Below are 26,357 nucleotides of genomic sequence, written 5' to 3'. Positions count from 1 at the left end.
AGAATTTCAGGAGCCCTGCTTAGAGAGCTTTAGTGACAAGGTGTAATTCTTTAGGCTTAACTAGTAGGCTCTATAATTCTGAAATTTCCAAGGCTTAAAGTAAACCACTCACTTCCTTTGTGTCATTCTCCCTTCCCGCAGGGCTGTCTTCATCTTGTGCAGTGGCTCAGTGCTCATTGATTTCATAATCTCCCTACTCATGTTTTCTAGGGACATCTTCGATGAGTTACTAGAAACAGAAAAGAACACACAGCCGCTTAGCATGGAAGTGGGGCGGTCTGTTCGTCAGCCTTTGTGAAGAGCAAATCCCTTGTTTCTCCTGAGTATGGAGAAATCTGAACTTGTGCAAGACACACAGGAGTAGCAAAGAGCTCAGGGCCAAAACGAGAGACAAAAAGTAAGGCGTATGGGATGCTTAACTTGCAGAACCACACACGTAAACCTTGGCCTGAACCACACTGGTAAACCTTTGACATCCCAAAGCACTCCTCCTGTGGTGAGATTTTTATTGTTCCAGAAATATTTCTGTCAGCATGGAGCCTTAAAGCTTTACATCAAGCCACAAGATCACAGCTGCTCATAAACTGATGAAACAATAGTGCAAAAAGAGACTTGACTTGAAAGTCCATTAACTATGATATGTGAATGGGGAAGATTTACATATCACGTGGCATACTGTTTTTTTTCCCCACAAGCAATTAAAGCAATACAGCCTGCAACCTGGCATTTATCGTGTCAGTAATAGTCACTGGAAACCTAGATCACCAAGTACGCTATTACCCGTCTGTCCTGCTAACAGGTGTGCCGGCATCACTCAAGTTGGCGCATTTTGACATTCATAAGGTTGTAAATGCTCTGCCATTTACGTGCAGTTCCAGGAAACAAACCATTGGTGCTGTGGAATATATTGTATACCTACTCACACTCTGTCATCTAATACAGTTCATTGGTGTCTGTTTAGAAATGAGATTGTTTTTTCATTTAAAAGGTTGATTTTTTCTGACTGCATTTTCTTCATAGTGTCATTGCATACTGCAGTTTACGTCTTTCTGTCAGTATATCTATTTCTCACTGACTTTACATCACGTTGGGCTGCCTTGTTTTGACTCTGACAGCAGCAGCTAGTGGGATGGAAGGTGAGCTTTGGCCCGTTGGCAGATTCTCTTCAAGGGAAGCAGAGCCAGTGCTGAGCAGTAAAAGGAAGTGAACTACAACTCTTCTTTTTGCATCACACATTGGAAAAAACGCATTTTGGCGTTAACCCTTCAGGGTCTGCAGGCATAAATGTTTGTCTCTGTCATCCTCAAGTGGAAAGTTTGAAAAATTCTTTTAGCACTTGGATTGCTGTTAGAGTGATCCATAATTTCACATTGTCCCTACAGATCCCAGGAATCACACAGAGACACAGATGTTTTTATTCTAGCTGTCTGTTGTTTTTTTAGGAATATGGGCTGCTCAGCTGGAATAAACTAAATCAGTTGAGAAGCTTTTGAAAACCTGTATGGAGTGTTCACATAAGATATTACAGGGCAGAACTGTTATATTTTATTATCCTAATTGTACCTGGTAACATGACGCTCATTTTATAGCTGACTTTGGCAAAAACATCCAGTGATTTAATTTTTATTTGAACCTTCAAATGGTCTTTTATTTAATATGGGTAAATATTTCCTTAATTGGTATTTACTTTTATTGCAAAGAAATTGTTGCTAGTCATTGGAGCAGTTACTCTTCTGCCCCTAATTTGGATTTTGCGATTTGAATAATCTGTTACAGAGAGTGTAAAGATATTTGTTTTTAAACTACCATTAAGAGTTTCTCAGGAATAAACCACCCAGAGCTAAGTAGACAGACTATTGCTGTAGAGGACAGAAGGCAAAATCATTTCTTCACAGATCTTATATAGTTAAGGCTGATCTTCTGGTCTGTGTACCAGGCGAATCTAAATGAGTTTTGTTACAGCTTGGATAATATCTTATTGGTTGTGTAGGTCTCATAGTATATGGCCTAAGCATTAAACTTCGGTCACAAACAGGACAAAGCTTTTACCTCATAACGTGCAGCATCAGTAGTATGTGACATGTTAATTTATTATAAATCGTTATGATTTTGTATTGTCAACAGTGAATATGTTAGTGGAATAAGTGTGTGTGGGGGGAGTTAATGTAGGAATTTTCTTTTACTGAAAAGGGCACATACCTGTGAAAATGTGGCAAAGATCTCTTCCATCCTCAAGGCAAAGCTACCTTCCTCGTCTTAACCAGCATCCCCATGTTCCCTACCTGCTGAAAGCAGCACACATGGCGCTTTAAATAACAAATGTACTTCTAATGTCAGCGAGTTAGCACTGCTGATCGCTTGGTGGGGAGCAGATTATCGTGTTGAGGCACAGCACTCCAAATCAGTTCATTTCTAATAAAATCCAAGATTGCCCAGTGTTAGTTGTTACCCTAATTTATGTATAAAACCATTTTTGATGTAGATCCAGAGTTGAGAGAGCTGACACTTGCAGCCAGATTTCATGGTCCCTCTAGTGAAAACCAGGTTCTCACTCAGCATAGCTAGAAACAACTAGTGAACCTATGTGGTGGTCACTTTTTTGGCATATGGCAGCTTGCCTGGCCCTATGAACCTTTTCCTGAACAGAACTGGTTGTCAGTCCAACACTGTGCACCCCCACATCCCCCGTTTAAAGATGGATTCTTTCTCTCCGCTCCAGGGTGACAATGAGGAAGGAAATCTGTAACTTGTCAAGGGGTGTATGTATAAATCAGTACTTTGGGAGTTTTCCACAGCATAGCTAGTTCACTCAGAATTGGGGGGAGTATGTGTTCCCAGCGTTCTGTGTTCTACCTAATTCACTGTCACATTCAATACTACTTGCATTTTTGCAATAACTTTGAAATTCAGTAGAGTGGAGCTCTGTGCAACCTTTACAACGGTATCGGATTATGTGTAGGACAGACACAAACCAAATAAAAGCCAGCACATGTAGGGATTTTAGCATCAGATATCTTGGAGAGGAAATCATTTCAATATCCTACAAACCCTTAATGCCTTTATTAAAATGGCTGTTAATAGTGTTGAGGCCTGCTTAAGAGAGTAGGGCTTTCTGGGCGATGGTGGAGTGCTGTTGGTATGAATTATGTATCTTATTAATTAGAGAGGGTTCTATGGAGTGCATGTTATAAAACACTCTGACATTTCCTGAAATGTATGGAGTTGTCGGTTTCAAAAGAACCTGAGAGCCAGTTTAGTTTGGTCTGAGCGTGCTTCAGCATATAAAAAACAAAACACCAATGTTGTTCTTCCTTCCACCCCCACCCCATCATCAGATTTCTGCTCTGACTTGTTCTTGATTTCCTCCTTCACTGTATCTGGCTACTTTTTTATGATGAATGTATAAATGTTTATGTATATGAACTGGAATTTTTGTCCCAGATATTGTGCTGTGTGTGTCTGAGTCCACATAGAGAACTGTTGTACTGGGATGTGCAAAAGAATCAAAAAAAAAAAAAATACACAGGTACTAGCTTCCTAACTAAAGCTTCAGTCTATAATATGAGGAGAGCATTTTGATGTGTCTGACCTTGGCTGATTGCCTCCTCAGCTGTGTTTTCATCATGGTGTAAATGGCCTGATCTGGAGTATACTGACTTCTTTTTGTGTGTGCTGTATCTGGTGTACTGGAAGGATTAGCACATGCGGTTTGCTCTGCAACCAATGGGGGAAGCAGTTGATTATCCAGTGTTAACATTTTATTGAAACTCACAGAAGGTTTTAGGTGCCCGTGAAGAATTCTTTGCTTGGGGTTGGAGGGGGGAAGTTGTGTGTGGCTGGAAAGAACTAACTGGGTCACTTTTTAACTGATCTAATCAAAGATTGTAATCAACTGCCAAAGAGAGAATAAAAAGGCATTCTGTATCCTTTGCACTCTGCTGCCAGTATTCCCTGTCCCACCGGAGGTCTTATGTGCCTCCTGACTACATAATTCTTGAAAAACTGGTGGGGAAGGGGTTCCAGGTGTGTGTGTGTGTTTGTTTGACAGAAGCCAGGATGGATGCCACATGACTAGGTTAGATTCTACATTGAGTGACTTTTGATTCTTTACACAATTGATGTGGAGCAGCACTTTCTCTGTGTTTTAGCAGATCTGTTCCTCTGTATTCTTTACAGTTTTGCTCTTGTTTTTTCCTTTTTAAATGATGTGTAGATAGATTTTTGTGAAATTAAAACCTCTTTATTAACCCTCTAATGAGTTTGAATGTTATTTCCACAAAGATGGAGTTTTCTGTAGACTCAGATGTGGATCCCTGAGCACTGGACTCCAGTCTGCTTATGTCGGGGCCTGTACTGTACCCTTAGCGAAGAAGAAACTAGTGTGTACTGTAGAAGAGCACGGCCCTGTTCCATTGATATAAAACTACTCAGGATAGTTAAGTCCCAGGCAGACTGCGAAGAGCTACAAAAGGATCTCGCAAAACTGGGCGACAAAATGGCAGATGAAATTCAGTGTTGATAAATGCAAAGTAACGCACATTGGAAAACATAATCCCAACTGTACATATGAAATGATGGGGTCTAAATTAGCTGTTACCACTCAATAAAGATCTTGGGAGTCATTGTGGCTAGTGCTCTGAAAACATCCACTCAATGTGCAGCAGCAGTCAAAAATGCAAACAGAATGTTGGGAATCATTAAAGGGATCGATAATAAGACAGAAAATATAATAATGGCTCTATAGAAATCCATGCTAGGCCCACATCCTGAATACTGCGTGCAGGTGTGGTCACCTCGTCTCAAAAAAGATCTATTGGAAAAGGTACAGAAAAGGGCAACACAAATGATTAGGGGTATGGAATGGCTTCCATATCAGGAGAGATTAATAAGACTGGGACTTTTCAGATATGATTCAGGGCTATAAAATCATGGCAGGTGTGGAGAAAGTAAATAAGGGAGTGTTATTTACTCATAACACAAGAACTAGGGGTCACCCAATGAAATTAATAGGCAGCAGGTTTAAAACAAAAGGAAGTATTTCTTCACACAACACAGTCAGTCTGTGGAACTTCTTGCCAGAGGATGTGAAGCCCAAGACCATACCAGGGTTCAAATTGATGGAGGACAGGTCCATCAATGGCTATTAGCCAGGCTGGGCAGGGATGGTGTCCCCAGCCTCTGTGTGCCAGAAGCTGGGAGTGGGGGATGGGGGGTGGGTCCCTTCATTCCCTGTTCTGTTCATTCCCTCTGGGGCACCTGGCATTGGCCGCTGTTGGCAGACAGGACATTGGGCTAGATGGACCTTTGGTCTGACCCAGTCTGGCCGTTCTTATGCTCAGTAACTTATTTTGTGCGTTTTTTTAGTGACCTTAAGCGCTAGTGAAAGCAGCACGGCTAGTGCTGGCTGCTGCACAGAGCAGAGCGTATGTAGGCTCTTCTGTTGCCTGTCAGTTGAGATGTGCATTTACTGCAGTTGTAAGCTGCTTTGGACAAGAGCATCTAGTCCGTGCAGCTCCAGGCTCTATCCGTGGTTAATAAGAATCCCTGCTATTCCAGTACTTACGCCCCTTGCAAGCCCACGTTCCCTTCTCCCACTGCGCTCTCGTGGATCCACAGCTCTGCCAGTGCACTCACAAGTGCAGCTTTCTGGCTAACGTATTTGCATTTCGCCTCGGAGATGAGAGTAAATCCAAACTGAAGTCACAAGGGAAATGTTATTGTCAATCTCAATCTCAATCCTGAGTGGGAGGGAATCGTATTAACAAAAAACATGCTAAGTCTGATCCAGCTGGCAACATCTGCTGTAGCAAATAGGCCTTGCATTCCTAGGGCAGTGGCACTCAATCTTTCCACACGACTGTCCCCCTTTCAGGAGGCTGATTTGTCTTGTGTATCCCAAGTTTCAGCTCACTTAAAACTACTGGGACACAAAAATACAAAAGTGTCACAGCCACGCTGGCACTAACAATTTGCTTACTTGCTCATTCTGTCTGTATTAAATTGTAGTTTGTACTGAGTTGACTTGTGCTTTTCATGTAGCCTCTTGTAAAACTAGGCAAATATCTAGATGAGCTGATGTACCCCTGAGAGACCTCTGCATACTCCCTGGGGGGACACGTACCCTTGCTCCCACAAAGTGTATCCTGCCTTAGACTGGGGCGGACTTCCTATGTGTTTGTACAGCCCCTAGCACAATGGGGCCCCCTACAGGTGCCATGGTAAAACAGATAAGACAAGTGTGGACAAGGTCATTAAAGTTTGCACTGTGCTTCAGTAGTGTGTGCCATACGGATTTTAAAATGTCACTCCCTGCCATGGCTGGAACCTTTTTACCTTCAGTACCACAAATATTTGCATAATGCTTTTCATGAAGGCGTAACAGCTAATGGAGGCTGCAGCAGTGGGCTGTATACTTTATCTTTTGCAGTGAAGTCCCAGTGCGTGTGAAAATGTGAACAGCTTTGCAAAGACCTGACATCTAGAAAGACTGAAGATCATTCTAATACCACTTAACATACTACTTGGCACCTCAAACCACCGATTAAGGAATGTGAGCATCCCCACTTTACAGATGGGAAAACTGAGGCAGAGATGTGCTGTGACGTCCCCATGGCTGTACAGCAGGTCGGTGGTGGTGCTGGGATTACAGGCCAGAGGTTTCTGATTCCCACCTCTGTTCTTGTTTCTCCCTTGAGGATGCTCCCTCTGCACAATCCTGTGCAGAGGTTGGAGAACAGACACAATAAGCCTGGGTGAAGGAGCCATGCTACTTAAGAGCCTGGTCAACACTCACCCGTTCTACCCACTGCCGCACCACTTTGCTAAGGCAAGATCCCAACACACGAATTGTAGCTGTCAACTCAACCCAACCAGGAGGGTAGCTTGGAAAGTAGATTGTAGCCTATTGGGAGATCAGTATTTTCCCTGCCCAAAGAATCCCAGTGGGGAGGAATGGTTAGCAGGCACTGAAGCAGGAGCAAGCGCACAGCTCCGTTCTCTGAATTAACTTTAATTTTACTTTCTTAATAAAAATACCACACTGAACGCATCCCCGGCTGACTCTTGCTGCTGCTCCGCCCTAGAATAGGCCCTTTTCCTTCTTGAGCTTCTGTTGCTTCCACAGGGGCAGTGCAGCGAAGGCGGTCTGGGGCATGCCGAAGACCGTGTTGAAATCGTCACCGGACAGGTGCTCCTGTGAGAGGCAGAGGGGCCAGGATGAGTGGTGGTGACAACTGTGGTCCTGCCGACAGGGCCATCCTGCTGAGCTACCATCTCCCAGCCCTCTGGCTTTGCTGGGTATCAGGAATCATGACAGGAGTCAGACATGGGGCTTTGCGCGGGCTAAGGGGCCTCCTGCTGGGATAATGCCCTGGGCGACTGTCGCTCTCCAGGCTGGTATCCCGTCCCCAGCAGCGGGCTCTGGAGCTGACATGCAGATGGCAAGAGCTGAGGGAGGCGTGAGCCATTGGAGGAGACGTAGGCCACCAGTGAAGCAGCTGATTATCCTAGACCTTTGCAGGTCTCCGGGAATGGAACCCAAGGCCGCCAGCTCGAGTTAGGCCCAGCTCCGAGACACTCCAGTGACTGCAGCGCCTTAGAGCTGGAGGCAGCACCGGCCCCAGGCCCGGGTCACTACTTTCCGGATACTGCCCTGCTGTGGGCGTTCAGAAGTGCTCACGCTCCCTCCTCCAGCCTGGCTGGCTCATGGCTCTGCAGGCTGCCTTCAGCAGGCGTCGCAGCTGACCACCCCCCGCGCCAGGGCAAGCCGGCAGGAGGCCGGCTCGGAGCCGGTGGCACAAGGCCCATTGTTTCCTTCTGTTAAAACTCCCACTGAGGATGCCCCTAAGGATCCTTAACACTTGGGTAATTCTGGGCCAGCTAATGCTCCTCTGCAACCAGCAGGGGGCGAAACGCCCATCCCTGCCAAGGAACTAAATCCTGGGCAGCAACCCGCCCTCTGCGTCTCTGAACTGCCCTGCGGGGGCTGGCGCCGCCATGGACACGCGCGCCCCCCGCAGGCCATTTCTATGCCGCGGCTCTAGGTGCTCGGACAACATTTAACGCACACAACAAAATTAACCCCAGTGAGCCGCCCACCCTTGAGCGACACTGGCCTCAAATAATGAATACAGCCCCTTAGCTAAGCCCCCTCCCTCCTCCAGCCCAAACGAGGAGCTGGGGGGTGACCCATAGGTCACCCTTGAACTCACATGCTGGGTATTAAACTCCTTGTTCCCCAGCGTATCTCCACTAACCACGGAGCTGAGATCTGTGCAGAGCTGGCTCGCTAACGAGCTGCTCTTTGCTCCCTGGGGGGCCCAAGGAAATTCTTCTGTCACTGGGGCAGGATCAGACCCTAAATGCCCACCTGCGCCACAGGCCAGGGCCAGCTGCTGCTTCTGCCCTGTTTTCGGTGCCAGCCGCTCTGGCCCTGTGGCAAATATCCCCCCCACAGGGGCTCGGCTCGGCTTTCGAGCACTGTCTGCAGGGAAGCCCGATCGCAGTTCCCTTTGCCAGCCCTGCTCTTATTTACACACATGCTCCTCCCTTCTCACCTCCTTCCTGCTAGGGTCCACTCCCTTGGGCAGTTCATCCAAGGACTTGTTCACCAGCAACTCCAGGGGGAAGGTCTGGAAGGTCCTCGATCCAAAGGTGGTATTGGCAGTGAAAATGTCTTGGCTTGTGATTTCCTGGGGGGCGGGGGCAGAGTCACATGGAGCTACTGCTGGGCTGCTCCGCAAAGCCCCCACCCTGTTACATGTACCACCACCCCCGTGCCGTGTGCCAGCCTTCGCCAACATACCCACCGTGTCTCGTGGCTGTCACCCCGACCCTGTGTCCTCCCAGGGACTCCTGCCGCCTCTAGGCTGACCTGGAATCCCGCACCCAGCCGCAGGGGGAAGGTTTCAGCCTGGGGTGGTGCCTAAATCTGACTGCAAGCTCTGTGGGGCGGGGTATGCCACGGCTGTGACTGTCTCCGCCTGGGGACAGCTGTGCTGCCAGGTGTGGGCAAACCACTCCGATTCCTGACTGAGCCGGGTCCCAGCTGGTGTGGGAGGGGGAAGCTTGAGAGCTTATGCATCCCTCGATAGCCGTGACCAGGGGGTGTGCATAGCATCGCAGCACCAACAGCCCTCGCCTCGTTCCCCGCTCACTCCAATGCTCCTGCGCTCAGGTTGCCTTTCCCCAAGATACTCACAGTCGTCAGCTGGCTGAACTCGCTGTCCTTCCCCAGCTCAGCTTTCAGCTCCTCGTAGGATTTCCTGTCCTGCAGGAGAGACGCAAGAGCTGACCCAGGAGGGCCCAGAGCCAGGCGTGCCGGGAGCACAGAGCTGGCTGGGTTTGGAACGGCTGCATCTGGGTTACTGAAGTCAAGCCAGGCAGGCGCTGGGACGGAACCGCTCCGTTCACGAGTCTGCAAATCTCTCCCTCTGCGACGGGTCTGGCTGGGCTTGGTCCCAGGGCCTGGCCCCATCTCCATACAGCCCTGGGCCTGCCCCTCCCCAGCAGTTCTGTGTGTAGCTCACCAGAGGGGGTGATTGCCAGGGCGCAGGAGCCCTGCCAATGGGGATCCGGTGGGTAGTGAGGTTTGCTGCCGACATGGGTGGAAGCATCTCAGAGTCAGCGGCACCCGGCAGCCCTTGGGCTGGAGGATGGGGATTGTCCTGCCAGGGGTCATTAAGTGACAGGCACCAGGGACGGGCCATCTCGGGCAGTTGGCAATGGGAGACGGAGCCGGCCAGCCGGTTCTGGGGAATGGGTGTCTGCGCCCCAGAGCTTCTGCCACACACACCCGCCCCACTCACTAGGGTCCTGCTAGAGGCCCCAGACTGATCTGCCCAAGAGCTCCCTGGGGAGAGACTCCACCCAACCCCAGCCTGTGGATTAAGAGGGTATCAGGGCTACCCAGTTAGTCTCTGCTTTTCTGGGCTGTTTAATTTGAAGGGTGACATAGCCTTTATGCCCCGCGGTGCCCTGCCTGCGCCCACGTCTCCTGCCAGGGCCAGGGGAAACGGGGAACCTCTGCACAGCCACTCACGCTCCACTTCAGGGGGTCCCAGGCCAGGAACCAGCCTGTGAAAGTCGGGGGCTCATAGCCTTGTTTCACCACGATGATGGGCGTGTCAGGGTCACGCCCGCTGGGGTGAGTTCTCAGGTACTCCTGCGCCATCACGGCCGCCTCCTTCTTCTCCGTCTCGTTGGCGTGCTCCCCAATCCAGAAGAACACCTGCGCAAGAAGCAGCCCCTCCGTGCCAGCACCAGCTGCTTGCCGCAATGCCCCCTCGCCAGCCGCTAATGTGGGAAAGCCCCTGGCCAGTGCAGGATCGCGTTCCCTGGCGCTTGGTCCCTTCCAGGAGAGGACGGATAGACAGACAGACCTGGGGCTGAAAGCAGGGCCAGGACCCAGGAATTCTGGGCTGGAGGCCTGGCTTGCTGCAGCCTCACCCCGGGACTTTGGGCGGACCATGCGGCCCGGAGGAGCACGCGACGGGTCAGTAGATTCCCAGTTCTAAGCCTGGCTTGCCAGTGACTTGCTGTGTGGTTGTGGGGGAGAGCCATCTCTCGGATGTGACAAAGTGGGGGTTTTCTTGGTTTTTCCGTGTTTTCCAATGGTTTGCATGTGGGGGGTGGAGGGTGTTACTGGTTTAATGAGGGGAGGGGAGAGGGAGTTTGTAGGGACACAGGACCAGAGAGGGAACTTGGAACCCCGGCCGCTGGCCTGGAGGATGGAGACCCCAGCGACTGGTGACCTGGTGACCCGGAGATGCAGCTCAGGAGTCACAGCTGGTTCTGGCCAGTGGGGGGACAATGAGCTGTGAAGAGAGGACCCCGGTGACCTGACCAGCCAGAGGAGCCAGAGGGGGGCTGAGGAGAGGAGACCCAGGCCTGCCTGTTTACGACCCTGTTTCCCTGGAGAGAAGCCAATGGACAGAGGGGGCTTGGGGCCAGGGGTATCAGATGCCCAGCTGGGAAGCAGAGGTGCTCAGGGCTAGAGAGGGGGAGCAGGCAGAGCCCACCTGGATGCAGGGGAGACCGGGATGTGCTGGGCTGAGGGAGGCCAGGCCTGAGACCCAGAGAGTTTCCTGTGCTGTGTTCAGCACTCAATAACCCTCCTGTTTTATGCTGGCTGAGAGTCACTCTGGTCTAGAGAACAGGGTTGCATCAACCCCTTCGGGGATGAGGAGGCCCCAGGGGTCCAGAGTGTGTGACTCCCTGAGGGGGCCCCCTGCAGAGACGGGTGCCAAGACTCAGAGAGGTGCGACTCCGGGAGGTGGAGAGGTCTGACCCCGAGAGATGGTGGACCCCCGAGAAGGGCTGTTGCACTGAAAGGGCACCCCCCACGGACTGCACGGGGCCACGAGTGGGCACGATCTGTGAGTCCGTGACAGCTCCCCCGTCTGGGACCATAATACAGACCTCCCTGGGGGAGACAGTGGGGCTACAGCTCCCTCCAGCCTGTAAAACCTGAACCCAGCCCCCGTCTTACCTGGTCCCAGGTGTCCAGCAGGAAGACATCGTCATCCTCCAGGTCGTCCTGGTTAAAATCGGTGATCTCCGTGGCCACAAAGGTGCCGGTCTGATTGGAGCATTCGAAGAGGCGGGGCGTTATCGACAAGGTCTCCTCCTGCAGTCTGGGAACAAGGGGGGAAGGAGGGTCAGGTCCTAGAGAACCCAGCCTGGCTTTTGGCTCCAGCTGCTTCTGCTAAGGAAAACGGGGTCTGGGGGGTCAGCAGGCGCAGGGGCTGCCCACCTGGAGAACTACCCTGGGCCGCGCGCAACGGCAGCCAAGGGGCTTTCTCGGATGGAGGAATTTTGGGATCCGGCCATGATCCTATTTCCTCTGGCTCAAGGTTCCCCCCCACCCCCTTGGCCTTTGACCTTGGGGGGCAACAGCCTCACGTTACCCACCCCCCCAGCGATGTGTCCCAACACGGTCACGCCGCGATGTCACGACAGGCTGCTGCACGTCGACCCTACGTCCGGCACACCTCGGAGCCGCGCTGATGGCCGGGACCCACCGGAGGGACCAGAGACCGGCCTGGCAAGTGGCAGATGAGAACACGAGTTGCCACCTGAGACGATACCACCCTAGCCTAGAAGGTAGCGCGATGGCCGACCCGTGGCCAAACCCACCTCTCCCCTCTGGCTCACGGTGCTCACGGGGGGCGGGGACAGTGACCGACCCGGCCTGCTCATTAGTGCTTCAAAGAGGTCAGTAACTTGCGCTTCCTCCTTCAGCGCCCCGTGCCTCAGTTTCCCCAACTGTAACATGGGGTGAAGACACTGATATTGACTTCCTTGGTGAAGCGCGTCGGGATTTGCTGCTGGGAAGAGCTAGACACGAGCCAGGAGCCGTTCTCATTGCTCTCCTGAAGTTTGTTATAATACAGAGGCTCGAGCACTAACTCCAATTCCCTCCGGAGCTCTGCCCTCCACCACCCGGAAAGCGACGTGAAGTGGATTCTGCCACCAACTGGCTTCAAACGATCCGGGCCACGTCTGTGGGGCAGGAAACCCCGGCTGGAGATGGCGGTGGGGACAGCCCCGCGTTCCTTACCGCTTGCTGTTGGCGTACTGGGATTTCCCTCCCAGGGCCACCCAGAAGTTGTCCGGCTCCTGGCCCTCGGCTATCACCAGCTTCTCAGTTTTGGTGATGAGGTCAGCCACGGTCTTCGCCATCTCCCGCTCGTCCCCGCTGCAGCCCTGCAGGGACCCAGAGCGCGATCGGTCAGGACCCCCCGGAGGGGCCGAGCGGCCTCCCATTGCAGTGCCAAGAACCTGCCATGGGTCCAGCCATCCTCAGTGCCACCCTCCCTGCTGGCAGGGGAGCAAGACGGGATCCCGGTGGGAGAAGGCCGGATGGCAGCAGGGAGCAGCCAGGGGTCTGGGAGTGGTTCCCGGCCTCCCCCAGGCCAGGGAGACTTCTCTGCCCCAAGCATCTCTCCGCTGGCTCAGGTTCTCTGGCTGTGGCCCCCGCGTCCCCCCAGCCAGAGGCTCCCGAGCACCTTACCCACCTTCCCATACCAGAGGTAGCAGCAGGCCTGCGTCTTCAGCACAAAGACATCGTTGGAGTTGAGGGAGGAGGCGCGCGGGGGCACCTCGATGGCCTTGGTGTTGTATTCGTTGGTGCCGTGCACGTGGAAGAGGCGGGTGGACGGCACTGGCTCCGTGTTGCCAGCCCGCGAGGTGCCACCCTAGAGAACAGCATTGGGGGAGGGGGGAGGAGAGAAGACGTCAAACCAGCCTCCACCCTCACCCTGTGTCCGTGACGGCGTCGTCCTCTATAGCATGGAGCTAAGGCTGGGAGCCCCTTCGTCACCTGTGAACGCAGCTCATGGGTCGGCCGTAGCAGCCTCGGGGAGCCTGCCCCTGCTCCAGCCACACGGCTCAGCCTGCCCATTTCATCCCAAGCCCCACCTGCCAGCCAGTGCCCGATGCTGGGGGTTCGCCTCGCCTCTGCCCCCTGGTTTGCAAGGCAGCCTCAAGCAAGTGCTTTCTCCCTGTGCCTCGGTTTCCCCTTTGGCACCAAGGGGTTAACGCCGCCTATGCCCCCACTTGCCCGGGCCTCTGCTCCGTGGCTGGCGCGGAGCTGAGCTGTCACCCAGCGGCTGGCTATTGCAGGCAGGTGGGCGGTGCCCGGCGCTGCCCCAGCGCCTGCCGCAGAACCACAATTGCAGCACCGTCTGTTTCTGGCCCCGCTGGCCCAAGCGAGCTATCTGCCCTGGGGTGTCATGGGCCCACTGACCAATCAGCTGGACCCACGGCCTCCCTGTTAGAGCTGGTTAACTCCCCACCAGGGGGCTGGGAGCAGATCTAGTGGCCAGTCGTATCGTCCACTGGCCAAGCAGCATGTGGACCAGCCTAGCCCCACTCCCCCGCAGCAGCCCTGGCGTCACAGGCCAGGACACTGCGCTCGCGGGCACAGGTCACGGCATCTTGCCAGCGGGCCCTGGGCTGGCACTGGCGGAGCGGCAGGCCAGGGGCCCGCCCCCATCCTTGCACTTACCGCATACACCACCATCTTCCCCTTAAAGATGGCCATGAGGTGGGCGGGCTCCTTGCCCATGGGCACCCGCACCTGCACGGCCGCGTTGTCGTACTGCTGGTCCAGGATGACGGCCTGGTAGGCCGAGGCGGTGATCTCATCCTTGCTGGCGTGGCGGCCCTAGGGAAGGGCGAGGGACGGAGGAGAGGGGCTCAGAGCGGAGGAGCGGGGCCACGCAACCCCTAGCACCCCCAGCTGCAGGCGCTCTGGCGCACCAACGCCAGCGCCAACACCGACCCAGCACAGGGTGAGTCACGCAACCACAAAAGTCAGGGGAGACCCTCACGGGCCTCAGTTTCCCCATCTGGGGAATAACGATGAAGGTAAAGGCCCGCCTCTCAGCGAATTAACGGGCTGCTTAGGGTCTGAGTGACACATGGAATTGCAAACCAGCGCAGAGTGGCCATTGGCTAGCATTAACTGACCGTCCCTGAGGGCGCAGAGAATTGTGGGTAGAGGGCACCCCCCTGGGGTGTGACCTCACTCCCACCCCCCTGCTCTGCGATGCCACGTGGCGACTGGAGAGCGGCTGGCCCAGGGTGCGTCGGCTCTGGCCCGGGATCAAGGAGACGTTACAGGAGGCTGAAACGGGGCAAATTCAAAACTAAGCCAAGGTGTGTGCACCCAGCGCGTGATCGGCCTGCGGGACTCTCTGCCACAGGATGGCGCAGACGACAAGAATTGAGTCTGGGCACATCTGTGGGTAACAAGAACATGCAGAGGTAGCCTGGTCAGGGACGACTTAATCTCCCCGAAATCAACACCTGGCATCTGAGCAAGAGCCGATCTCTACCTGTTACAGACGGGACGGGATTTGTGCGGGGGAAGATCAACCCACGCCTGCAGGCCCTGGCCCCGGCTGGAGCTGGGATCTCGGCTGGGGGGTCCGGGATGACTCAGGCCCTGAGCCCATCGGAGACGGGCTCCCCTCCAGCAGGCTGGGGCAGCGGGGGGCCCACGCACCTGCCAGATGTAGATGATGTAGTGCTGCTTGTTGTTGACGAGGTACTTGTAGAGGATGAGGTAACAGTCGCCGCCGTAGAAATGGCCCAGCCAGCGCATGTCCACCGGCGCCAGCTCCAGGTCCTCAATGCGCCAGACCTGCCGGGGAGCCGGGAATGAGCCGGGGGCTGGCTCCTACCACCCCCACCCCCCAGCAGCGCTAGGACAGCTGGAAGCGCTGGCAGAGGTAAAGGGATCCGAAGGGCCAACATCTGTCTCCATGTGACACCTGGAGGATGCGCCAGTCTGGGCAGAGGGCCCATGCCACGTACCCTGCTCCGTGCCAGCGACGCCAGCCAGGCCTGCTAGTGATGGGCCGTGGGGTGCCCCGTCCTGGAGCTGGGCTGGGTCCGTGAGCCTCCTGCCAATGGCACCGGCTCTGCTCAGCCACACGCTGGCTAGTGTGGACTTCAGCGGGGCCCCACGGCACCTCGCTCTGCTGACCCCATCAGCACCCACCTGACAGCTAGGGTCCCACTGGTCACACGGGACCCCATGTACCCAGCAGGTGGGGGGGGCCTGTGTCCCCCTCTGTGCTGAGCCACACGGGAGCCAGGGCTGTGATAGCCCCAGCTCCAGAGCCCGCTGGGCCCCGTTTCGATCCCTGCTGGTGGCCCGGCTGGCAGCCTGGCCTTTACCTCGACCTCCCCGGAGCCGTCGTCCACCATCTTCTGCTGCGCGGCCACCTCGGGCTTGGCATGCAAGGTGCTGGCGTCGAACTTGACCTGCTCCACTTTGGCTGGGGCAGAAAGATGGGCACTGAGGTTGGAGGAGGGGCACGCGCCCGGCTGACCAGTCCACTCCCAGCCCCCCCACAAGGCTGAGCTCCTCCCCCCTCCACAGGCTGCCGCAGGACCCTTCCTCGGGCCCCACTCCTGGCGCCGGCCCTGCCCCACGGTGCCCGGCCCCCGGCCACAGCCCCACGGTGCCCGGCCCCCGGTGCCCAGCCCCAGCCCCACGGTGCCTGGCCCCAGCTTCCACACCCCGCCCCACAGTGCCAGCCCCAGCCCCATGGTGCCCAGCCCCCGGCCCTTCCCACTTGCCCAGCGTGGGTCTTGCCCAGGCCACTGGTCTGGTTGCTGACGGTCCATTTCTGGAAGAGCTGCTTGAACATGGCCGACTCGCCCCGTCGTTCTCGTCTGCCACGCGGTGCTGGGCGAGTAGTCTTTGGCTTTGATGAAGCCCTGCAAGAGACAGAGCCCGGTGGCTGGGGGGGAGTAGAGAGGGGGCCCCTCATCCAGCGGACGCGCTGCCAGGCCAGCGTGCACTGGGCGAGTTGGAAAGGCGGGGCCCTGCAGGGAGATGGCGCCTCGCCCTGGTGGGGGCAGCCTTTTAATAGCTCCCCCAAATGCTCCTGGGTCTCACCTGGATATCCGTGCCGGCAGGTACAAAGCAGTGTGTGTGCGTGTGCATATGGGGTGTGTGAGGGGGTCTGTGTATGCAATGCCCATGGTGTGCCAGGGAATCTGTTGTGTGTGTGTGTGTGCACATGAGTGTGTGAGAGGATCAGTGTGTGTGTGTGTGTGTGAGGGGTCAGTGTGTGCAATGTCCATGATGTGTAGGGAATCAGTGCGTCCGTGCACACGGGTGTGTGAGAAGATCAGTGTGTGTTTGTGGGGGGTCAGTGTGTGCAATGTCCATGATGTGTGCAGGGAATCTGCGTCTGTGCGTGCACACGGGTGTGTGAGAGGATCAGTGTGTGTGTCACACACTGACCCTCACACACACACACGATCCTCTCACACACCCGTGTGCACGCACAGACGCAGATTCCCTGCACATCATGGACATTGCACACACTGACCCCCTCACAAACACACACTGATCTTCTCACACACCCGTGTGCACGGACGCAACTGATTCCCTGAACATCATGGACATTGCACACACTGACCCCCTCACAAACAACACTGATCTTCTCACACACCCGTGTGCACGGACGCACTGATTCCCTGACACATCATGGACATTGCACACACTGACCCCCTCACAATGTCCATGGTGTGCCAGGGAATCTGCGTCCTGCGTGCGTGCAACACCAGGCTCTGTCGCACTGTGGCTTCGTGCACTGTGGATGGACAGAGCTCTGGGGGCCTGTCGCCCGTGCTGGTGCCAATCAGGAGTGACTCCGCTAAAAGCAAGGCCATTACACCGGGTGTGACGGAGCAAGGAGAGGCAGGGCCCAGGCGGGCAGCTCGGGGCCCACCCACTGACAGACCCAATCCCTCAGGGCGGACACAGCTCGGTGAGAACTCCTCTAGGGACGCTGCGTCCTCTCGGGGTTTCCCAGCCAGTAACCCCTGCACAGGAGCTGCAGACCCCAAGGGGTTAATGTCCACAGGCTGACAGACAGCGGGGGGGGCACATGAGGTCACAGCTGGGCACATGCAGCTCCCACCCACCCGGGGACCTGTGGGGGCTGGAACGGGGCGCAGGGTATCTCCCCCTCCAGCCGCTGTGGTCCCGCCCAGTCCCTCCACCCCACTCACCAGGGCTCTGCTCATGGCCTGCTGCTTCTCCTCCTTGGTGGACTTCCTCCTTTCCAGACGTAGATGGTAGAGCCACCCTGGTCGAGAATGTAGCAGTCCTGGGGGCCAGGGGAGAGGGTCAGATTGGAGCCCCCGTGACCACCAGCAAAGGCTGCATGCCTGCCTCCTGGTGGCTCAGTGGGTCCGGATCCACAGCCAGGGGTCCCCTTGCTGGCTCAGCTCCAGCGGGTCGCCCTGGGCACGTGGCACTGCCTGACGGAGAAGGGACGGAGAAAGCCTTCCTAGCCCTCAGCCCCTCCTCCTTAGCAGTTCTGTGGGTCAGATACTGGCGTGTGGAGGGCTGGAGATCAGTGAGGTGATGTCAGCTGATGGGGGGGCAACACAGGTAGCTGAGCCGTCCCTCCACACTGTGCCTGCCATGAGTCTGCTGCGGAGCGACCCACATCCGGCACCGTCTGTCGTGTGCCCAGCCCCACGAGCTCAAGGGGAGTCAGAGGAAACCCTCGGGAGCCTCCTGCAGGGCCACTACCTCGTGCTGCAGCAGATCTTGGGTCAGGGGCGAGTGGCGACCTCTTGGATCACCAGGTTCCCCTCAGCATCGAGACACTGCAAGAAACCAGACAGAAGCCCAGCTCAGCCATGGCCGCACGCGAGCGGGGGACGCGGGCCTGGGCTACGCTAGCGCTGACCCTTTAGAAGCTGCCCACTCAGATATAAACTGGATTGCACATTCAGCCACTCGGTGGCGCTACATGCGAAATACTCTAACCTCAGCCGCTTCTGGGCGAGTCTTAAAAGATCTGATGATGACACAGGGCAGGCGGGGTATCTGCACCAGCTACAGAGGTAACATGACATGGCGTCAGGAGTAAACAGGAGACAAACACAAGGAAACAGCCACGAAGGTTGCAACAAAAGAACAGAGAAAGCAACAAAGGTGGCACAATCTCATCACTGTGCCCCAGAGTCAAACCCTCCCAATGGACAGAGTGGAAGTACAATTTCACATTGCAGACTCACAACCCTCCGATGCTGTGCCGGGAATCGCCTATTTCTGCAGCAGAGCAGATCGCTAACTCCCTGGGCTTCCCACAGATGGTCACAAAGATGACGCTGAGAGGGATCTGACTCTGTCTGATGACATTTTCCACCAGAGAATCCAGAACCAGGGAGACCAACGTTTGTGGGCTGTGCACACGTTGGCGAAACGGGACTGTGAAACAGGAACACGTCAGAGACAGGCTGGTTCCTGAGCTCTCACCTAAAAACCTCTCATGGCAGCTACAGCCGGAGACTTTAAGCGTAGCCACAGCTTCCAGAGAGCAAAACCGGCTGCTATTGACCTTAAAACTGACTTCACCTGATGCTCTCTGACTGCCCCGGAGGGATTCTCTCTGTAGCTGTTCTTGCTGTCTCTGTAAGAGGTATTTCATGATGCAGGCACCAGGGATGCTACAGGGCATGTGGAAGGTAATAGGGAGAAGGAGAAGGGAAATACATTGCAATTAACTGGTGGAACTCACTGCTGCAGGAAGCTGCTAGACAGCTAGTGCTTTGGGGTAGATTGATGGTTCTGAGTGCTTTTTTGCCTCAGATGAGAGCAGTGTGGGTGTGCCAGGGCATGAGAGAGTCCTGAGGGGAGACCACATAAGCCCATTTGTGCAGGGGTCTCCACTCCCCACGGGGCTGACAGCTTCCTTCACCCTATGCGCTGCTGTTGCCCCTCCCCTGGGTGACTTACTTGTAGAGCTTGAGAATGGTTTGCAGCTTCTGGTCCACCACGGTGTCGGGAATGGCTGGCTTGATCTCCCTCCGTTCCCCAGCACATGGTGAGAATCTTCGTCAGCTCCGGTGTGGATGCCTCGTCTCGCCATCTACACAGCCACCTGGCACGCCGCCCCGCTCACGGTCCCGGATGTCCTTGGCCAGGTTGATGCCCTGCACCAAAACAGGCCATGGGGCTGCCTGGAGAGCGACTTGGGCCAGGCAGCAGCCACAGGGCAGCTGATTATGGAATAATACAGAGACTGCGGGTCGGGAGTGAGGGCACTGGAGAGCTGTGGGAGGTGGAGCTCAGGGCTGGGCTAGCAGGGGCTGCAGGTCGGGAGTGAGGGGCACTGGCAGAGCTGTGGGAGGTGGAGCTCAGGGCTGGGCTAGCAGGGGCTGCGGGTCGGGAGTGAGGGGCCCTGGCAGAGCTCTGGGGGAGCCCAGGGCTGGGCTAGCAGGGGCTGCGGGTCGGGAGTGAGGGGCACCAGCAGAGTTGGAGGGCCAGGGGTCTGCAGGTCAGGAGTGAGGGGCACCAGAGCTGCCATAGGGGAGACTCCCTCTCTTGGAGCAGGGCTGACTTGGGGGGACCAACCCATTTGGACTCCCCCACCATGCAAAGGGGACCTGGGACAGCTGATCCATGTCCCATCCCAGCTTCTCCCCCTGCGGAGGGGGTGTCTGGGTCTCCCACTCCCTCAGGTGAGAGCAGAGATGAGGGGCCGAGCCCCAAACACTGCAGGGATGGGGGGGCGGGCAGCTGGGCTCCCGGGGAAGGATCAGGGCTGAGTGAATCAGGCGAGGCCCCTGGAGAGACCCCAGTGGGGGACATCCCCACCAGGTCTCACTCAGTAACCAGCAGGGCTGGGCGACTGCACCCCAGCAGCTGAGGCTGCCCCACGCTCACAGATACCCACAGGGAGGGGGGTGTTCTGGGCTCTCCTAGCTGGGACGCTGCCACGCTACCTTCAGCCTCTCGGCGCGGTTGCTCTCTGGCCCGTTCCACTGGATGATGAGCTTGCCCAGATCCAGCAGGAAAACATCCCCCTGATTGAAACTGTTCCAGCTCATCTCCACCTGCAGGCAAAGGCAGCCAGGTCAGTGGGGGAGCAAGGGTGCAAAGCACAGGGCTAGGGGCAGGACTCCTGGGTTCTCTAGAGCTAAAGGGTTCTCCCTGGGATGGGAGTTAAAAGGGAATCCCCACCAGCTGGCAGCAGTACAGGGCCTATGACACACAGTCATGCAATTCTGAGTCCCCCTGCAGAAGGCTGCATTTCACACACCTTGTCCCAGTGCCTAGGAGCTCCTGAGCAGGCTCACCCTGACATGACCCTCTCAGGCCTCAGCTCCCCCACTACACTGAATTTCATTAGCCTCATTTGTGTTATAGCCAGAGGGTCCCCCCCAGTAAAATGCAGCTGCCTCTGGGGTGGGGCATGGTAGGCCTCCAGCAGACACACAGCAATGCTGCACGGGGTTTACCTGCCCTGTGCTGAAATGCGGCCACCTCTGGGGTGGGGTGTGGTTGCTAATGATGCACAGCGGCTCAGTGCAAATGTTTAGGACAGGAAGTGAAGGAGAACTCCCTCTATACGCTGCCCTGAGCTAACTTTTGGCAAAGGGCCCTGGGCGCTGGGTTTAAGCCCAAAACCAGCATGTGGCCTTGCTTGGACTGGGGTCTCCAGGCCTTGTGCCAGCCTTGTGACGTTATTGATATAATCTGGGACCATATAGAACATGGTTGCAACCAAGGTCCTGTAGTGGCACCAAATCCTATGTAAAGGGGGTCATATAAGGTGTCTGAGACCAGGTTATGGGTTGCTGGTTAGGATTATGCTGTCTGTGTGTCGGTATCATTCTGTGTTGAATGTATGAGTATTGCTCGTGTGGTATTACTGTCTGTTATTTGAAACTTTATGTCTGTGTTACTGGAGATCCCAGATAAATTGTGTTAGGCTCTGGCTGTAGGGTCCGTGCTTGATGCCCATTAACAGGTACCGTCGAGCGACACATCCTGACCCTGGAGAGGTGAGGCGAGATAGGCCTTGTGACCCGCTAGGCAAAGTGCAGGGGGCTGTGCCCAGCTAATCTTCCAGTAAGAACCAAGTATGTCTTACACCTGGCAAAGCCTATATAAGGTGATGCCTCATCTCCATCTGTCTTATCTGCTTCTCTACTCTGAGGACTTATCGTACAAGCGGAAGCTCTACACAAAGGACTTGATGACCCATCCCGCGGGGATGTTCGTCCAGGACTTGACCTGGAACTCTGCAGTTTCTCCATCACTGCTCCAGCCTGATAAGAACTTTGCCTTACTGGATGAATTGATTCATTATAACCAATTCTAGTCTCATCTCTAGCTCTTTCCCTTATACGATAAACCTTTAGTTTAGATTCTAAAGGATTGGCACCAGCATGTTTGTGGTACGTTGCTTGATGTATTATTGACCTGGGTCTGGGGCTTTGGTCCTTTGGTCAGAGAACCATTCCTTTTCCTCGGGGTGTTAGTCATAACATTTCATTTCCCCCCAGGATCAGTGGTGCTCGGTGGTAGTTACTGGGGTGGAGCGTCTAAGGGAATGCTTGTGTGACTTGTTATGCCGTTGGGTGACACCAAGTCATTTGTGTCGGTGGATTTGTTTCCTTAAGTGGAAACCCCCAGCTTGCTGTGGCTGCCTGTAAAAATTGAGCAATTGGTCCTTGATTTGGCCTCTCGGGTGATCCTACAGAAGCCGCATCGTCACGAAGCCTCCCCCCGTGTCACGGGAGTCCCGGGCAATTGCTCTGTCTGTCCCACTAAGCAGGCACGGACTGTTTGGGGAGCTTCCTCTCCCTTGGAGCAGGCTTTGTTCCAGTGACCAAGAGCTCACATGGTCTTCACCCTCTCTGGGGTCTCTCCGTTGGAGCATTTTCAGCATCCTCTGCCCCTCCGGTGGGCTTTCCACAGCCGAGGTCGCCCCAGCGGTCCTGGGGAAGGCCACAGGGTCTTGCACCCCCACGTTTGCACTCAGACGTGGACTCTCAGCCAGCCGGTAACACTAGAGATTTATTCTGATGGACACGGATACAGGGTCTAAAACAGAGCTTGTTAGATACCAGTGAACCAGACCCCTTGGCCGGGTCCATTCTGGGGGTCAGTGAGCAGACCCCCATGTTCTGCCACTTCACTCCTCATCCCCAGGCAGGCTCCAGACTAACTACCCCTCCAGCCCCTCCCCTCCTGCTCCATGCTTCCATTTTCCTCGGGCCAGGAGGTCACCTGAGTCCCTTTGTCCTCCAATCACCTTCGCTGGCACCGTTTGACAAGAGGAGGGGCACAGGCCATCAAGTTTGTTAGGAGGACAGCAGTGCCAGGCATTTAGGTGCACTGGCCTTCTGCATCTGCAGCAATCACACCCCTTTATCCACCACCTAGATTATTAAACTGCACAGGGGACACTGAGGCACCCACACAGTTATTCAGAGCAACATTAAGCCAACAGTCCCAGTTCGTCACAACCCCCGGCACCCCACCTCTCCAGCCACGCACTGTGTCTTGCTTCGCCCGTCCACGTGCAGCAGCCCGTTGCAACATTGGTACGTGTTGGTCGTCCACGCTGCCCCTCATTCCCGAGCGACGCCTGCCCTTTCTTTAGCTGGGGGGAAGCAGGCCGATCAGAAGGGGGGAGCCCCAGAGTCCTGCAAGCCTGCCTCAGGGCTTTGCAGACACAAAGGGGTTAAACTTCCCCTCCCTCGCAGAGGGCAGCTTTTTTCAGGATCATACTCCCCGTTCGGGTTGATGGGTGGGGACATGCCCACAGTCACACAGAGAGCAGGGCGCAGAGGGGCTTTAGAATCCAGGAGTCCTGGCTCCTCTTCCCCTGCTGTAGCCACTAGACCCTGCTTCCTCTTCAGTACTGGGTGCCAGTGCCTGAACTCCATGGTCCAGTGAGTCTTCCATCCCTGGGGAAACTGAGGCCCTTAGCCTCTGGAACAGAAAACCTGGTGTCCTCGCAGGAGAGCGGAGCCTGCAAGGGGGCCCTCTGCTTAGGGCGCTGGGGGAAGGCCCCAAACCTGGCCAACCCTCCTAGCCCAGGCCTGCCTTCTGGGGACCGCTCAGTGGCTCCACAGTCCCTCCATGGGGCAGGGGCTAGCTGTGCGGGTTGTGCCTGCCATCCTGCGCGCCCAGACAGCAGGCTTTCGGCAGATCCAAACCCGTCCCGCCCCGTAGCGGCATGCACCCGCACCGCGGGCCAAGAGTGGGGCTCGACCCCCCGGGACCACGGATGAGCGCTGCCTCCTCACTGTGTGGGGGGGTCTGGTGGCAGGCTGCGGGAGTGCCCCGGGATACCGGCCCCTAGGGGCGCAGACCAGTCGGGTGTCACATCCATTATTGGGGGCCGGGGTTCGCAGGGTTGGTGGGATCCGCCCGTCCGCTGCCCCGCTACGTCACGAGCCCCCTGTTTGAGTAGTGCCCTTGAAGACGTTGCTCCTCGTTGCCCTGGGCCCTCGAGGGCGGTCGCTGCACGGCCAGGCCCGCCCAGTGCTTTCGTCTATCTGCGTGGTGTAGATGGCAGCCGCCCCCTGCTCGTCCTGCGACGACTCCCGGCCTAGCCAGTAGTGGATGTCGTATCTGAAGCTGTTCCCGGTCTTGTGCGTCTGCAGCCAAAGGACAGTGAGCTAGTGGCAGGCAGAGCTCCAGGGTCTGGGGGCTGCCAGGCCGCCTTGGGCTGGGACCCTGCTGCCGGCTAAGTGTATGGAGACGCTGCCACCCGCTCGCTGCGGCCTGCATGGAACACGTGCACGGGCCCAGCCCTCCCCTCCCCTCGCACCATGATGAAGTGGGCATATGCTGAAATATTTCAGTGAGTCCGCGTGTGCCTCAGTTTCCCATATACGGTCCCCCACAGGCGCCTGCTTGCAGCTGGGCGTGGTGTCTGGCTGGCCAGCCCTCATGCAAATGTTACAGCCTATTCCCCCTTCAGCTCGCTCACATCACGGCTTGCACACCCGCGTGCCCCAGTGCACGCCCGCACTCGCTGTCACATTCACCTTGCTGGTGCTAAGCAACCCTGCCCCATGCCACCCTCCCCGCACGGGGTGAGACACACAGCTGCCCAGGCCCAGGAGGGTGCCCCGCTGCCCCCCGGCTCTGTCCCAGGCCCAGGAGGGTGCCCCGCTGCCGCCCCGCTCCATCCCAAGCCCAGGAAGGTGCCCCGCTGCCCCCCGGCTCTGTCCCAGGCCCAGGAGGGTGCCCCGCTGCCCCCCCCCGCTCCGTCCCAGGCCCAGCCCATACCGCCAGCAGCACGTAGCAGTCCCCTTCATAGAAGTTCCCGTAGCTTTTGGGAGGTACCAGCACCATCTCCATTTTCTGGAAAGAGAAGGAAGCGCACGGCGGTGAGTCTGGAGGGGGCCTCGCCCGGCAAACCAGAGCAGGCGAACCAGGCTTGGGGAGATGGCCCAGGTACCCCCCAGTGCCGCCTGCCTGAGCTCGCTAACCCGTTCCCTGCTGCAGGCAGCCTGACATCCCCCAGCATCCCCCGGTGGCCGCTGAGTCTGGGGTGAGGCCGCGTCCCCGTCATGTTCGCGGGCTCCCAGTCCTGGGCACTGGAGAGCGCAGAGAACCAGGAGCCCCATCCCCAGCTGGGTCCTCCCCATCGCCGGGTCGCACCACCAACCTCGATTCTCCAGATCTGCAGCCCGGGCGTGGTTCTGTTCAGCGTCTTGATGACATTGGCAGTGAGTTCCGGCATGGTGGGCGGCACGGCAGGGGCCTGGCACGGGGGAGAGCAAGCATTGGTGACGCCCTCGTTAGCGCTCGTTAATAACGGAGATGCTGAGCCAAGCCCCTGCCTGGAGCCTCGTGGGGGCTCCGTGTGCACCCCACGCTCCAAGGGGCCGGTGCTGGGCCCGGCTGGGCAGGGGCTCATTTCCAGAGCTGGTTCTGGGGCCGTGCCCAGTTCCCCCTGGTGGTCGGGGAGAGGGGACCCCCGGTGCATGTGCCAGCAAGTCCCTGCGCCCAGGAAGCAGCTCCGCCGAGGGCAGCGCCATGGTCGAGAGGAGTGGGCTGGGCCGGGGGCTGTGGGGGAAGTTGCCAGACAGGCAGCTCTGGGACAGGGGCAGCGGCTGTGCCCTTGGGCATTACCTGAGCCCAGGCCAGGCCGGGGCTTCGCAGCTCAGGCCGTGCTGGCAGCTCCAGAGGTGCCTGGTTCAATCCCCTGCTCAGCCCAAGGAGCAGCTGTCACGCCGGGTGATGGGGTTTTACAGCCCTCTGGGGTGCGGCCGTGGGTGTGGGCGCTGCGAGCCGGGGTCCAGCTGCTGGCACAGATGGACCCAGCCAGGCTGATAAACAGACACGCGCCAGATGCCAGGGGTTACGTGCCTGCGTGGGATGTGCCTGCTTCCAGGAGTGGGGGACAGGGAAGCCCTGAAGCCTGCCCCTGGCCAGGGAGCCGCACCCCAGGACCATGGGGGCCCCGGCACACGATTGATGCTTTCATGGGTTGACGGAGCCCTGGAGCCGGGGCCCGAGGGGCTGGCGGCTGCAGCTGCCTGGGGCAGGGCTCACGCCCAGGCTGGGGGTGCGGGTGACTGTCACCCTGGGGTGTATTAACCGGAGAGTCGTCCCACAGGTGAGTGTCCCGCTCTGCTCGGCACGGGGCGGGGGGCTCAGCTGGATCCTGGGTCCAGGTCAGGGCGCCCCACACTCGGGAGCTGGAGGAGAACAGCAGAGCCGAGGAGGGTTAGAAAAGCTGCCCAGGAGGCAGGGAAGGCAGGGGTGGGGTCCCGGTCACTGGAGGGGTCTCAGACCAGGTTGGACAAAGCCCGGTGAGGGCTGCTCTGGGTTTGCTTGGGCCTCAGAGCAGGGGACTGGACGTGCCGCTCACCCGAGGTCCCTCCCGCCCCACCTGGTGATTGGCCCGAGGGGCCCGCACACGAGCGTCTTGGCAGGGCCATGCGGTGGGGGGGCCTGGCCCTCCCTGCCCCGTCCAAGGGGCGAGATCAGGCACCTTCGACGCTGCCCACTCACCCACCCTAGAACTCCACCGATGAGCCCCCCTGTTCCCAGGGCCAGC

General features: G+C 56.8%; 2 protein-coding genes across 3 annotated transcripts in view; one reads left to right on the top strand and one right to left on the bottom strand.

Moving 5' to 3' along the window:
• USP37 (ubiquitin specific peptidase 37) overlaps positions 1–4,255 on the top strand; it is a 63,033-nt gene extending 58,778 nt beyond the window's left edge. For both annotated transcript variants that reach the window (XM_032764435.2, XM_032764434.2), the window contains one exon: positions 211–4,255. In XM_032764435.2, coding sequence (XP_032620326.1) covers positions 211–298 — 88 coding nt within the window. In that variant the 3' untranslated portion in view covers positions 299–4,255. The remainder of the gene's footprint in view (positions 1–210) is intronic.
• Positions 4,256–5,769: 1,514 nt separating this feature from the next.
• Positions 5,770–25,063, bottom strand: VIL1 (villin 1). The gene is given in 21 exon segments (XM_075069835.1): positions 5,770–7,192; positions 8,556–8,690; positions 9,200–9,268; positions 10,040–10,228; positions 11,489–11,633; positions 12,560–12,705; positions 13,017–13,196; positions 14,009–14,167; positions 15,011–15,148; positions 15,688–15,808; positions 16,093–16,173; positions 16,175–16,233; positions 17,539–17,585; positions 17,588–17,636; positions 18,068–18,093; positions 18,096–18,144; positions 19,276–19,476; positions 20,269–20,379; positions 23,782–23,940; positions 24,578–24,652; positions 24,960–25,063. Coding segments are annotated over 21 exon segments (2,328 nt in total). The 5' UTR covers positions 25,035–25,063; the 3' UTR covers positions 5,770–7,078.
• Between the last annotated feature and the right edge of the window lie 1,294 nt (positions 25,064–26,357).

The sequence above is a fragment of the Chelonoidis abingdonii genome, chromosome 10, assembly GCF_003597395.2.
Source record: "Chelonoidis abingdonii isolate Lonesome George chromosome 10, CheloAbing_2.0, whole genome shotgun sequence".
NCBI lineage: Eukaryota > Metazoa > Chordata > Testudines > Testudinidae > Chelonoidis > Chelonoidis abingdonii.
This window is presented reverse-complemented; position numbering and strand designations above follow the sequence as displayed.